This window comes from Channa argus, chromosome 2 (assembly GCF_033026475.1).
Source record: "Channa argus isolate prfri chromosome 2, Channa argus male v1.0, whole genome shotgun sequence".
In the NCBI taxonomy this organism is placed as follows: Eukaryota; Metazoa; Chordata; class Actinopteri; order Anabantiformes; family Channidae; genus Channa; species Channa argus.
The window spans coordinates 12235899-12251197 of record NC_090198.1 but is presented as its reverse complement, the minus strand read 5'-3'; the positions used below and the strand labels follow the sequence as shown (position 1 = coordinate 12251197).

At 37.7% G+C, this 15299-nt stretch overlaps 1 protein-coding gene across 2 annotated transcripts in view; it reads left to right on the top strand.

The window, feature by feature from the left end:
- Window positions 1–15299, top strand: part of LOC137116313 (multiple epidermal growth factor-like domains protein 11) — a 106729-nt gene that overhangs the window by 63326 nt on the left and 28104 nt on the right. For both annotated transcript variants that reach the window (XM_067495563.1, XM_067495562.1), the window contains exons 6-11: window positions 159–405; window positions 808–928; window positions 1731–1867; window positions 4852–5064; window positions 6982–7156; window positions 13901–14021. In XM_067495563.1, coding sequence (XP_067351664.1) covers window positions 159–405; window positions 808–928; window positions 1731–1867; window positions 4852–5064; window positions 6982–7156; window positions 13901–14021 — 1014 coding nt within the window. The remainder of the gene's footprint in view (window positions 1–158; window positions 406–807; window positions 929–1730; window positions 1868–4851; window positions 5065–6981; window positions 7157–13900; window positions 14022–15299) is intronic.

The window sequence follows — 15299 nt, the reverse complement described above, 5'->3', positions numbered from 1 at the left end:
CAACAGAGGTATTTACAATAAATAAAATGGAGATGCTATCAAACATTCGCAATCTCAGGAGGATAACCCCATTTGCAGGTGTCTCGGACCTCATAACTCATGCAGACAGTGACAGTTTAAAATCACACACAGACTCACATATTCTCCTCTTTGTCCAGGCTGTGAGAGTGACTTCTGGGGTCCCCACTGTAGCAACCGCTGTCAGTGCAGGAACGGGGCCAAATGTAACCCAATAACAGGAGCTTGTGTCTGCACTGACGGCTACCAGGGCTGGCGCTGCGAGGAGCCATGTGACCCCAGCTTCTATGGCAAAGACTGCATGCTGGAGTGCCAATGCCTCAATGGTGCCACCTGTCATCATCAGACCGGCGAGTGCCTCTGCGCACCCGGATACACTGGGGCCTTGTGAGTCGTTTTTGGCTGTTAAGCTGGCCTAACATGTTGCATGTCTATACTATACTTGTTTTCATAAGAATAATTTAGTATAAACACAATGATAGCACTTCACAACCTGCTCGTGTGCGAAAATAAAATTAAGACGATGAATAAAGTAGTCGATACAGTCTTCTGTGGCCTTTAAGGGAAAGGCGAAGGAAGGTTAACTCACTAACAGACACATAGAGCAGGGAGAAGAACAGATTATAAAAATGCTTAATGTGTGAAATATGTCCTCTTAGTCGACTTGTGTGGTCCTTGCTGTGCTAATTGTACTGAATTGTTGTGAGTGAGATGAACAGTTTAATATGTTCCAATGAGTCTAGTGAAAAATGTGTCTTAAATTTCAAATTGGTTGCTTGTCCTTCCCAGCTGTGAGGAGCCTTGTCCACCAGGCAAACATGGCTCCCAGTGTGAGCAGCGCTGTCCCTGTCAGAATGGAGGAGCATGTCATCATGTCACAGGAGAGTGCTCCTGTCCTGCTGGCTGGGTGGTACGACCTGCACCACATACACAACAAAACCAAATGTGCCTTTTGGTTGGAGCTCAGCCTACAGGGAATCTATAAGCTGCGATCACCATGTTTGTGTTTAGAGCTGATAATGAATATTTTATGCTAACATTTAATATTACAATTTTACCCTCACAAAGAGTTTTGCTTTTAATGTTTCCTTCTTCAAATTTAATTCTTGCCAGGCTAGGAAAGCCTCCGTAATGGCATATCATTTTATTAATTATACTTTGAGACCCACACTTCTGAAGCTTTTATAAGGGTTAGAAGCTATTTAGCTGCTATTTGTGCTGCAACTGTTCAGACTCACAATTTGAACTGAAGCAAAGCAAAAAAAACAAAAAGAAACATGATTGCAGGTCTTACTCAAGAAAACAGAAATACAAAGTGAAAACAGGCTGCTGTTGCAGTATCGTGAATCAGCTTGTAATATGCCAAATAAAAGTTTGCTGATTTTTGTTTCCACTATAAAACCATTTTGTTTCTTTCTATTCCAAAATAGTTTATAATTAATTTATCATTAACTCTGTAAATAAACTAAAACTTGGTAACAACATGAGAACATTTGTAGATCTAAGAAGTCAGCATCTTAAGCTTTTACTGGTTACTGTTGGCATCACTGCTGGTGTCTGCTGTGACAACTAAATTGGAGCTAAATTCAATTACGTGATTGGGTGTGTGAGACCTCATATACACTGTACACACAGCAATACGGTATCTTTAACACTTGCTACTGTATTCACATTTGTTGTGAAGGTACACACAATGTAATTTTCCTCCTCAGGGCCCAGTTTGCGCACAGCCATGTCCATTCGGATCATTTGGCATTAATTGTTCCCAGGACTGCACATGTCGTAACGGAGGCCTGTGTGACCACATCAGCGGTCAGTGCCAGTGCACGGCTGGCTACATCGGAGAGAGGTACAGTGGGAAGGTGTGATCTCACAGACTGTAAGATTATAGGAAACTTATAGCCTCTTCAGGGAAATTAGCTCATTGCAGCTACGAATATTAAGAGAATTCAGCAGGGAGCAACGAGAGAGAAAAATTTGAGCACACAGTAAGATATGCAATAAATAGTTAATACTTTAGGGAAAATGATGGAAACAATAAGGCCATACAGATCTTGAAAATGTAAACATTTTATGTGACTCTATTAGAGGAGAATGAAACATTTATGTATAAAATGTGTTTTGCTTGCATCTATATATAACATATTGTGGATACAGTCTACAATGATTTTACAAACTTTTTCACATCGTGTGACTTAAAGAGCCCATATTTTGCTTTTTGTTAACTGGTGTAATACATATCCACATAGTCAAAGGCCCAAAGTTTGAGGTGGTTGTCTGTTTACATGCTCGCTGTAACAAAAAAGCTCTGGGTAAGTCTGTTCTGTCGGCTTGGTATGATCCGTTCTTTCTACGTCCCCGACAGTATAACAGGAAGTCCATAAAAGAGCATCCATTTTGGTTTCCCATGGTAGCACAACAACAGGAAGACTTCTACATGCTGGCTATTCAGAAAAGAGTGACCTTGAGGGGAAGGGGGCCTCAAAGTCACAGGAGCTCAAACAAACCATTTCACTTGAGTAGCTGAGCTGTTGCATGAAAAGCCAGTATAAGATAAATAAGCACTTTTTTAAAATTGAGATATGCCACCTTATTTCAATAGCGCACCTCTAAAAAAAAAATTGAATACTAGATATTCAAAACAGTTTTATAGTTATACCATATTTATATAAGTTATGTTTGTTTTTACAAAACACAATATTTAATCAGGATCTATGGAAACACTAACAGGACAAAAAACCATAAACTGAGTATTTTTAACATATATATATATATATATATATATATATATATATATATAATTCCTCTACTTCACTGTTTTCGTTCACTCTCAATACTTTATTTAGCCCTATTTTGAGCAGTAATTCTGATTCACTGCCTGCTTTGCTTAACAGCAGACAGACACAGTTAGAGACTAGCTGCTGCACATTGTGGAGCATTGAGCACCTAAAGAGCTGCTATTTCCCTCAGGAGTTGGTAGAGACCAAAGACAACTAAAAGGAGAGCGAATGGATTTAACAGTCAGCTGATGGCCAAAAACACTAAATTAATGCCAATGTTTCTCTGTGTCTGCTGGATGTGTAAAAGGCAACTTTAAGACTGTCAATCTGTCGCAGCAGTGTAGAGTGTTGTGCTTCCCAAAACAATAATTAACTAATAAATAATCCTTTAAGAAAACACTAACGCCATGTGGTCTGAGTGGTCTGCTGAGTAATCACAATAGGCCTGTTTCTCTGTGTGAGGATCTATGATGTATTTCATTCCCTGTAGCTTGTCTGTCTCTGTACTGTCATCTATCAACGAGGGCAAAATAGCCTAAAACTAAGAGTGAAAACACTAATTAACCATAACTAAATTCTGAGTCAGTGCCAAGCGACATCAAGACATTTATCATTTACATATTCTAAAGACGAGAAGAGTTGTGCAACTCCACAACCACTTTACTGTGTGTGTTCTCACAATTAGAAATAGATTTTGACATGTGAACTGTATATACATTGTGTACAGAATATTAAATTGTTACGTTCAGTGTTAAATGTTAATGATCCTCTTTCCTTCTGTCTCATACATACTAATGCTTATGGTTTGACTTTTAGCACTTTTCTCCTTTTTTGTCTATTCCCCATCACATTTTCAACTTTATTACCTCCATCATTTCAAACACTCTCTATTAGTTGAAAAGACTTTCTCCAGCCCCCACCTCCATCTGGTCAGCTTCGTCCTGCTTTTCTGTCTCAGTTGTACTCTCTACCTTCCATTCTGTCCATCTTTCTCTCCCTCTCTCTCTCTCTCTCTCTCTCTCTCTCTCTCTCTCTCTCTCTCTCTCTTCATCGTTATTCTCAATTGAGCCAAATTACCTCCATTCATTTAGGCCCCAGACAGGTGAATTAGCCTACATGGAATAATTCCTAGATTGAGTTCTCTTCTACCCAGTCCGCGTTCTAATGGAATTAGTTGAGATAAGAGTCCTGAGGAAGTCGGCATGATTTAAACGTGACACTAAACAGAAGTCCTCACTGAGCCATTTTAATTGAGTGATTTGTCTATTTCTTAAAGCTTTCAGCTTGCGGACGTGTTAGGAATGATGCAGAGATGTCCGCCTAACTTAGGCTTTAACTTAGCTTAACAATTTTCTATTCATTTCAGTTCTGTCTCTTCAGCCATTCTCATTATGATCCATATAGCCACTGTAAGTTTTAACCTTGAGCACCACTCTGGGTCCCAGCATAATGTACAGCCTGTTGACCTTGTAATGGTGTGTGTGAGTCATAGTAGAGCACATGTCATCTGTGAGGAAAATGGAGTTCTTTTTGTGACTGTGGGATAATAACCCCTTAGTCTTAATTGTCAGGGATTAGAAGATGTATTGTTATTAACTGTTTAAATTGTAAATATGAGCTTTACATAAAATTGGACTTTGAGTATTTCTGCATGCATTATGATCCTATTTGGCCTATGACACAGAACAAATAAAACTCTGTATCTGTTAATGGTGAAAGATACCATACTGTAGGAATGTAACAATGCTGCATGAGGTGAACCTTTGCAAAATCTCTTTCTACTTCATGGTTTTCTTTTCAAGTGAATATTTGACGTGCTGGAAAATGGGTACCTACACTGTACCTACAGTGGAGTTCTTCCAGAATGTTTGCTGGTGCTTTGTACAGCAGGATATCACCTTGTGGATGGACATAAGCATTTCTTATGAACTATGAATTGTGAGCAACAGGTTCTTTATTCAAGTGTAGAGCAGAAATGCTGAAAACTGTATTTATTAATTTAGGCAAGATTTTCTAAATGATTTTCTAAAAGCTTGTTTTTCTACAATCCCAGGTGCCAGGAAGAATGCTCAGTTGGCACTTACGGACCACAGTGTGCCCACAAATGCGACTGCCAGAATGGTGCCAAGTGCTACCACATCAATGGAGCCTGCCTGTGCAACGAGGGTTTTAAGGGCCCCAGCTGCCAGGACCGCTTCTGTCCTGCCGGCCTGTACGGACTACTCTGCGACAAATACTGCCCATGCAAACCTGAAAACGCACTCAGGTATGGTACTGAAATGTTGTTCTAGCAAGCAAGAAAATGACTAGCCTTTTATACTGGACAACATAGCAGAAATAGAAGAAGGTCAGTGTAGATTGTTCCAAGTTCAAGTCTCTGCACTTTATTGTCATGTATTTTGTGTACAGGAACTCCTGTGCTAGGCTTTGGTACTGCTTCAATCTACTACTATAATCATAAAACTTAAAAAGCTCCAAAATTCTTACTGCACATTTCGGTCATATTTATTGAGTGTCTCACAGTAAACAATCACTCTTAACTAGCCCAAAATTCTCAGTCCCAAGGTTTTGGTTTTACTTTTGCAACTACAACTCAGAGCAGTAAACAAAAATTAACTACTCCATTTTTTTGAGATGCAGAAGGACAGACTGGCTAGATAGCAGGAAATGACAGGCAATTGTTTTCACTGATTGCTACAGTAATAAACCATTTCTTTCAGTGAGCTCTAAATGTGTTTAGATTTCTGATGTAATGTTTCAGTCCCTTCTTGAGCTGTTTTAACAGACCACAATAATAATAGCAATACAAGGAGTTGATTGGAGATGGCTGTGGTTTAGACAGGGACACCTGTAGATTCTTTGGGAGATGTTTTACCGAGAGCACGTTTTTTTGATTCGGTGGCTCCAGGCAAACCCAGATGTGGGCCCCTCATGTGCTTCTTGGAGCCACTCCAACATGAAAAAGTAAACCAGGTTTTCTCTTCACACAGGAAGAAGTCTAAATATTACAGAAGTGAAGCAGCTGCACATTTACACACATTGATAACTATTAGTTGTTGAATAAATTTCATGCTGAGAATAATGAGAATTAAATTTGTAGTTTCTCAATTTTCCTGTTCTTTTATTTTAGCATGATCTGTTTCTGATGGCCAAGGACACAGTAATTTGCCTTGTTGTTACTGCAGCTAACAACTTCTAACCAGCATGTTGCTACTTCTTCTCTCAGCCTGTCTCATGACTGTAGCTGTTTTCTGCTGTATTAGCTGTTTTGTTACTGTTTGTTTGTTTTTAATCCCACTGGGATAATTTTGTTTCATTTTTGATTTTACTTTTCAGACTACTAACACTTTAAGCTGGGTGCCTCAGGCAATTGTCTACCTTACAAAATGGAAAAGTCTGTGTTTTACTAATACTTAATGACACAGAGCTCATTAAAAGACGGGCTTTGGACAAAAAGGGATAACTTTTTGTGATAGATCTTGATGCATGATGCAATTGCTCAGTGAACAAGAACACACACTGTCGCCACAGTAACCAAGGTCATCAGAGTTTTACAATTGTTATTAACAGGAAAGGTGCAGCTGTGCAACATTAATAATTTTGGTCTGTTACAACCAACAGTTTGAGCCATAATAAATCAAACATTGACATCACCACAGACAACATGCAGATTCACTCACTTCCCACCACTCAGAGTGAATCAATGAAAAACAAACTACATTTATCTCCATTTCCCTGGAGTTGTTACAGTCATATATGAAACACATAGGGTAATAAACACACAGAGGGTAATAAACTTTTCCTCCTGAATAGATACATTTGATAACTTCCTATGTTTTTGTGATGAAGCATTCCCATAAAAACTGTTGCTGATTTCAGCATTACAGTTTTTACTTTGTAGCTCTGAGTGTCACAAAACAGTGACTTCACACTCTTTGCTTGGTTTCCTTATCCATGCAGATATTAAGAAAAACTTATCAGTCCTACCCTGTGGTCTCAGTGCTTTTACACCCACATGCAGGTTAACTTTCAGCCCAGGATTTTAAATTAGAGTTTGCTTTTAGTATTCTCCAATCTCCACTTCTTCCTTCATAGCGCTGCATTTTCCCCTGAATCTAAAAGAAAAAAATGCATTGTAAAATAGAGACTGATTCACTGATTTCTAATGCCTTTGCTCTCTCAGCTGTCACCCTCTGTCGGGTGAGTGCACCTGTGCAGCAGGATGGACGGGGCTTTACTGCAATGAGACCTGTCCAGCAGGTTACTATGGCGAGGGCTGCAAAGAACTATGTGTCTGCGCCAATGGAGCCGATTGTGACGGCGTCACTGGAGCTTGCATATGTGCACCGGGATATATAGTGAGTAAAGATATGCACCTACTCTTGGATAAATTCCTTAAATAGAGAGAATGCTTAGCAGTTTATAAACCATTTCTCTTTAAAGACATTAAGGCTGACACGATTAGTAAATTAATGTTTCTAGTTCACTAGTTAATTATTCAATCCAAAGAAAAGTTTCAAATATTGTCATAACTGATTATCTAATATCATGATTATAATATATATTTGAGTCATTTTATCAAGTAAAAAGGTTAAAGTTGTTATTTAGTTTTAGCCTCTTCAGTGCAGGTATTTGCTTTTTTTCTTTGGAACATTGGTTAGACAAAATATTTTTGAACTGAGATGAACATTTTTCAGGATTCTATAACATAGACTTAAATGTCATGCAGCAAGCTACAGCCACAAGCTGGAAAGAAGTTCACCAACTTTCAAGTCAAACAGAAGACCACTGACTATGTGAACCGCTTACTGTCTAAAAACACATAAAAGCCTTACTGCAGAATCCTAGTTAGTATTTGACAGCTTAATCACTACAGTATATACTGCACCTCATAGATAAGATAGATAGATAAAATCCCAAACAGGGGACCTTATGTTGCATGTTATACCCCTCTCCCTCTGCCTGTCTTTCCTGATTCTCTCTCTGTATTATTGTCAACCGTTCAAACAAGGCATGATGCCAATATCACTTTAATGTCAAAAACTAAAAAGGATTATGACCAAGATACATAGATTTAGTGGGACATTTAACACTGTAGTGGAAAAGTTAGTGTATATAATGGTTTCTAAAGTACCCCAAGCCTACTTTGACATTTCTGTAATGAAATGTCACCAGTGATGACACATCTGATTTCTGATTTTTCAGCTTTACCTGCCTTGTTAGTTGCCCCCATGACCAGTAAATTGATCTCAATGTGTAAACGTGGTTCACTGTCCTTTGAGGAAATAACAGGTTGCAAAACATCGCGCTTAATTTGTTCCTTACAATTTATTTCAATCTTTCCTTTACAGTTTATATTTTATATTGCTTTTACATAACAAAACTTGTTATCAGGGGTCACAGGTAAACACTCAGTTGGTGCTGTAAAGATGAATTAACTAACCACCACTGTTTCACACAGTGGTGGGAGAATTTCTTTGATCAAGAGATCTATTATGTCAACCAAAGAAATACTTTCAGGATTACTGCACTGTACCAAACCTGTCTCATAGGAATCACATTTATATAACAACTAACAGCCAATATGTTTTAAAGGAAACATTGCTTTTCCACTTAATAAATAAATGTTGTTTACGTTGTGTACGGCAAACACTCCATAAGTTTAGTGTCTTTGCTCTAATAATAAGGAACTAGTGGAACTAGTTTCTCAGACTTCCTACATGTGAAGATAATGTGCGTAGGTTTAAAAGCAGGTGCAGAACATGTCTTGTAGCATGCTGAAGTTGATTTATTGGATGCTGTTGACTTGGCAGGTTTACAGGGCTTGTAATGGAGACTGCAGGTGCAAACCCCCTCATATAGGTCAGGCTAAAGGAGAAGGAGAGTGTCCCATGTCAGGACAGAGCTGAGACTGTAACCAGTAGAGTGTGGATGAGAGTGGATTCAACTCCATCTAGACCTCTGTGTGTGTGTGTGTGTGTGTGTGTGTGTGTGTGTGTGTGTGTGTGTGTGTGTGTGTGTGTGTGTGTGTGTGTGTGTGTGTGTGTGTGTGTGTGTGTGTGTGTGTGTGTGCGTGCTTATTTATCTTTTATGGTGAAACCAATTAAATGGCTCAGAAATCTCCCAACATTATCGCTTTGGAACCCTAATCCATAATGCTTTGACTTGCTTGGGGTGGGACAGGAAAAATTACGGGGGTCACAAATGTAACTCATCTCAAATTTATTTATACAATTTGATGGAAATGTTGTTATTTTTAAAAAATGTCTCTAAAGCAAGTTTAGCACCATCCTTAGTTTGTCTTAAAACAGTTGAATCACTGTGTATATTGCTCTTTGCATATATTGTGGTATCAGGCAATGATAAACATTTAAATTATTATAAGACCAAGTAATTAGCGGGCAGATGGCAGAAAGCAGTTGTTTAGGTTTAACCTTGAATTTAGAGTCAGGAGGAGTGGTAAATTGTACATTTTAGACAAGAAGAAAGGTTTGGAGGTCAAATTAGAATTGTAAAAAATCGTGTGTGTTTGTGAGTGTGTGTGTGTGTGTGTGTGTGTGTGTGCGCGTATGTACGTGTATGTGTGTGTTTTCTTTGACCGGTGTATGAAGCAGAAACTGGTTCTGTGGTCCAGCCCTCCTGGTGTGTTGAGTGATGTTGCAGTGACTGAGCAGAGAGCGTAGATGAGACACCTAGGAGCAGAGACATGACGGGGACTTTGATAATTGGGCTAAGAACATCAGGGATTTTAGGCAGATGAAAGTAGAATGAGCAGTGTAGATGAATGTCCATTTGCTTTATAGCAGCTAAATTCAGATGGATGCTCTCAGAGGAGTGTTATTGATTTACAGGAAATTTATGCTGCGCTGGCAACTCACAGCTTGGAACTCTGTGTGTCACTGTGTAGACAAGAAACCTGCTTCAAACAGAATTTATATATTGAACTCTTACCAGTTGGGACAGTTTGATCAATATCTGCAAACATGTGGAACCTTGAGCCAGTTTTGAACCCACAGATCTGTCATTCTCTGAGGAGCTGTTGTGTTGGTTTCATCATAAAGGAAAGATTTACAGCAGTTTTTCATGGAAACAAGTGTTATTTTCAGTCTTCAGGTCAGAACATTTACTCCACAAAGAGCTGTCACTTTCAGGTGAAAATTTTCTATCTCCAAAATAAAATGCAGGGCAAGGAGGGTATTGTTTAGCTTAAAAAAATGCAGTGGTCAGGGGAAGATCATAGTTATGGTTAAAAAATGAAAACAGACATTAAAGATCAATGGTAGGAAGCAAACTTTTCTTTTTAAAATGATTTTGACATACAGGTAATTTAGAAACAGATTACTTCACTTTTTATACCATGCATTGTGAATTGAATTTGAATTTGAAAAGATGGCAGTTTACAGCCAATAACCCATAATGGCGAAATTGAAAACACATTTTAGGACATTTTTAAATGTTAAGAAAATTCTATTACCAAACTATCCGCGCCTTTATTTCGTGTGTTGATGCCCTTTTAGCAGTAGTTACAGCTTAGATATTTCAGTGGACAGTCTGGAATTGGACAGTTTATCTTCCTGACGATCCTCGATCAAATCGGTTAAGACATCTTTTGACTTAAACGCTTTATTAACAATCTTACTTATTACTTTAACCACCGACTTTGTTTGTCATTGTCACCTGATTGTAATCACAACACTGTGAGGCCAGTCATACTTGTTGTTTATTATGTGAAAATGAAATGTATTCAAAGCATTTAAGCCAGACTGATGAGATGACCTCAATTAGTAAGTACTCCCCATTATTGTCAAGTAACTGGAAAATCTATCCAATAACCTAGGAATGATACGTACATAGTTGAAACATCATACTTACCGTACACGTGCTTCGTCTGAAGTCAATCATCTTCATAGATTGTGGAGCACCTGCCTGAATGGATTTGTATATTAAAGAACACCGATTTGATTCATTTTGCCAGAAAGTTCAAATTGTTACCAGAAATATAGTGAGGCAAGACAAAAACGTTGGCATGAAAAACATTGGGAATCAATGAACTAATTGGTTTTATTTGCATATTAAAGCTAATGTGCAATTCAGAATCAGTCCTCCCTGCCCATTCCTCCCTCTCCCTGCTCTGAAACATCTTTACTTTGCTCATTACGCTCCACCGTACTCTGCACAGCCCTTAAGATGGTTCTAATTATGAGAGTCACACCTGGAAGCTGAATTATGGTTATTTTTAGCATTACTATACAAAGGCGTTAGCATTATAAACTTAATGTCCTGCTCGTTACATGTTATTGGAGGAGCATGTAATTAATGTAATGAAAAATGTCATCTCTCATTACTTTATGTAAATTGTCTTTTTTAACTGTAATTTCTTTTATGTTTGTTGCATTTGCAAGAACGAAGCATATTTATTGAATATAGTTTTCTATTTATACACAATGAATAATTTATTTATTAGCTATATTCTTGAGATAAGAATTATAAAAACAACAGCCGGATGAAGGGCCACACTTCCTGTCAGAAGTCAAAATTGCATGATAAAGATCAGTATCCATTGACCTGTACGTATTTATCATTCCACAGGTCAATTTGTTAGAACTCCTATATCCCCTGGGAAATTCTGATGGTTTTTCTTAATAGGCCTATGCATGTTATTTATTAACAAGGTTTTTTAAGAAAGTCCTTAATTCACCAACTTTTTAATAAGGCTTCTCTCTTCTCCTGTCTTTGCACATTTGGCTGGCTTTGTGAATATTAGATTAATAGTAATTTAAAGGCAGCAGGTTGGTAGCTGGCTGCTTTAATTAGCACAGTTTACAGTATGCTGTATATTTCAGTCCAGATCAATGCAATGGGGGAGCATGCTGGGGGTTCAGGTTGTGAGGAATCTGCTTTCAAGGCATGTTACAGGTTTGGAAGAAGGTTAGACATCCTGCTAATGCCAAACCATCTCTGTCATTGCTGTGAGCATGTCCTCATATATTTGGGCAAGCACAGACATTGTGTTTTTGTGCAGGGACACCATCACTGATGATCTTCTCCCTCTTCCACAATACAGGGCTTTTTTTCACCACCTCAGCAATCAGATTTAGTTAGTTATTTTAATTAATTCAATGTTGACTCTGAGCGAGTCTTTTTTCTGAGTTTAGCTGGAGAAGCAGGACAAGGTAGGGGAAACTTTCTGTCAGTCACGTTACTCCTAGAACTCCAAACCCGCCGTCCACAGCCAGGCCGTGAAGAATAAAAGAGCCACAGACAGTGAAGGTGGGATGCGCTAATCATTTCAGTGTTAATAACTGTGGCAGAGAGAGCTCAACAACTGCAGCGGATGCAACCAATTTTAGAAAACCTCTCCACCTTTTTTTATCGGCGTTCATTTCTTCAGCAGAATGGAAGTAATTAAATGTGTTGCTAACCTTACACTTCATTGAAATAATGCTCTGTTTCTCCTAAAGGTGTTGAAATAGAAAAGCTGTATTGTCACTGTGTTGTACACCCGCATACGCTGGTTTGCCATAGAACAACAAACAAAGAAGCTGTGAATAAAACAGATTTTTTTTCTTATTCCACAAAAATCTTTTATAATGACCTGAGCAAAATTATTGGTACTGCAAAAAAATTGTTATAATTCAGTACATTGTAGTGATAATTCAAGTAGAATGTTGAAATGGAATAAGGGTAAATGGAGAAAAGTGATAGTGCTGTTGTGGTATCACACTGAACATGGACAGGGGAAAGAGAAGAGAGAGGTGTGAGGAGATAAGAAAACTTCAAAACAGATATAAACCACAACCCTCAAAGGTACAATAGTTTCTAGTTCCATCATATGTCACTTTCTGAGCTATTTTAGTAAATCACATAAATGTTATGTATACAGAAGAAAATAATGAAAGAATAAGGGCACATTAAGTCTGAGCAGGGCTGAATGAAATCAGAAGATTATTCTGGAGAGAAACACCCGATTTAAAAGTGTTTCATCTCTGTCATACGCCAAGCTGTCCCAACAGCATAATGACCTGAAATATAAATCCTATAAGTACTAGATGTGAAGAAAACATTAGACCATCCTGAAGTGTCCTGCCAGAAATTCTGATCTTAATCCAGGAAAATCATTTATGGAAAGAGAAGAAACTCTTAGTAGGAAGAAGTCACTGATCAGACATGAGGGATAAACCACCCGCCGAGTGTCGCTGAGAGTATCGAACTTTCATCAAGAGCTACAAAAAGTGTTTGATTGCAGTGATTGCCTCAATAGGGTGTGATACAAAATGTCAGATTAAAGGTGCCAATAATTTTCCCCGTGCCAATTTTCATTTGTTGTATTATTTGAAATAACATGTTACATTGAAAATCATATGTCTGTGATAAAAATGCATATCAAAACAGCCTTGTAATTCAAGATATCTGCAATTACATGTGTGATTGTGACAATTATCATTTAAGATTCATACTGTATTCATTCATTAATCAAATAGATTTTGGACTTGTCAGGCAGATTTTTAAAGTGTCATAGACATCACACCTTTATTGTGTATTGGTCTAAGATCACCTTATAAAATATTCACAAAGTGTTTAGCACAACAATATGTCAAATTACTGTATAATAGAGGAAGAAACTGCTCAAACAGCAATGCTCAATCTGTATTCTAAGTTTGATTATACTGTGACATTTTTCTGCTGAAATATATATATTTTTGAAGTATTATAAATTAAAAACATAGATACAATAGTATGTGAAAAAGGGAATTATTGACTGTACATCATCAGCTGTCAGTATTTTTAAACACATTTACAGATTCAAACAGTGTATTCTGTATTTCTGTTTATCAGTGAGTTTGTTGTAATTCTCAGCTTTATATTGGTACTAAATAGCTTGCTGCTGTCTATTTGTCGTTATTTGTTAGCAAGAAACACATTTGATTCGATTAATAAGGTTTTAAGTGTTGGACACTACAGTATGTGACTCAGATGGGTCTTGTGGTTTTCAAAAAATTAATATGTCAATAATTAAAATTAAACACACGGAAGTAGAAAAAGTACTATAAAAACAGGTATGACAAGTCCTTTCCATCTCTTTCTGTGTTTATTGTTTCCAGGGTGATGACTGCTCTATCAGCTGTCCTGCAGGCCTGTATGGAACCAACTGCACCTTGTCGTGCTCCTGCCACAATGAGATCTCCTGCTCACACATTGATGGTTCCTGCATCTGCAGAGAAGGTTTTGTTCAGTTCTGCCATCATGTTATAGTTTATTGGTCTATTATCGATTCCAAGCAATCAGGAGTTTTAATTGAACAGGTTCTTGAGGTCTCCTCTGTAGTGTAGGAAACATATGAGATACATGTCTAAAATGAGAAATTACGGCTCTTTAACCCTGCCCTTTTTCTTAGTCCTGAATTTTTATTGGAGAAACAACCAATTATTCTGAAAGCAATCTTAAAATAAATGTATTTTGTTCATTGATCAGTTTCTAACTCCAAATAATTAACTGCAAAACATCAGCAAAATGGGCAGAATAAGAAGGGTTTGTTACTCCCACCAAAGAAACCACTAGTGGCGCACTGACCCAATTGCTGAGCTCAAACCATCTTTCGCTGAATGACAGAACAGGTAAAGAAAACTGTAGATTCATTTTGCTGAAATGTTACCAGCAGTATTAAAAAAGTGAAACCAGAAATATTTTGTTTAGTTGAGTCAACAAAAAATGATATTTTGGGATTTTTTTGTTTTCCATCTATTAGATATTGTGCCTTTTCCCGTCATTTAATCCCCTCTCCCTTTAAAAATTGCTCTAAACTCCCATTTCTCTAAGACTAACATGAGCATTTTTACAACTGACCTGCTTGTGGTTTAAACATTATAATGTTTATACAACATTCTGAGTGAGACAGAGAATTGTCAAAAAAATCACAGCATTCCCAAACAAACATAAAACTCAAGGTGGTAACATATAGAGTGCTTACATCAACCTGCCTCATCTTCTTCTACACTGCGATGCACTGTGTTTTTAGTCAACACATCAGCATTTACTAGTTTCTTTTAAAGCTGGATGCTAATGAACATAACAGCAACAATTCTAGCAACTCTACTGGTTTAAAAAACAGATTCTGCTTCTTCAGCGAATTTGTTCCAGCTTGTTTTGCACCATACTAAAACTCACATATTAGAAAGCTGAAAAAACATTTTTGCCAAACCACTATATTAGACTCCACATAAAAACCCTGGCAGGATGCCACCTTTTGTTCATTAGTTTTCCTCCAAGACATCCCCAAAGAACATAAGAAAGGTTTATTTTACAGTGTTCTTGTTTTACAGTTTGTCTGGTTTTCACTTTGAGTTTTCTGGCAAAAGCTATGTCAGCAGTAGTAACTGTGCTGTCGAAAAGCTGTGTTTTAACCATCTTTCAAAATGCAATCGGCTTTGCTCTCACTTTCAGTTTTTAAGAGTTATGTCTTTCAAAATGTTGGCCATCGTTTTATCTTTACTTTTGTTCTTG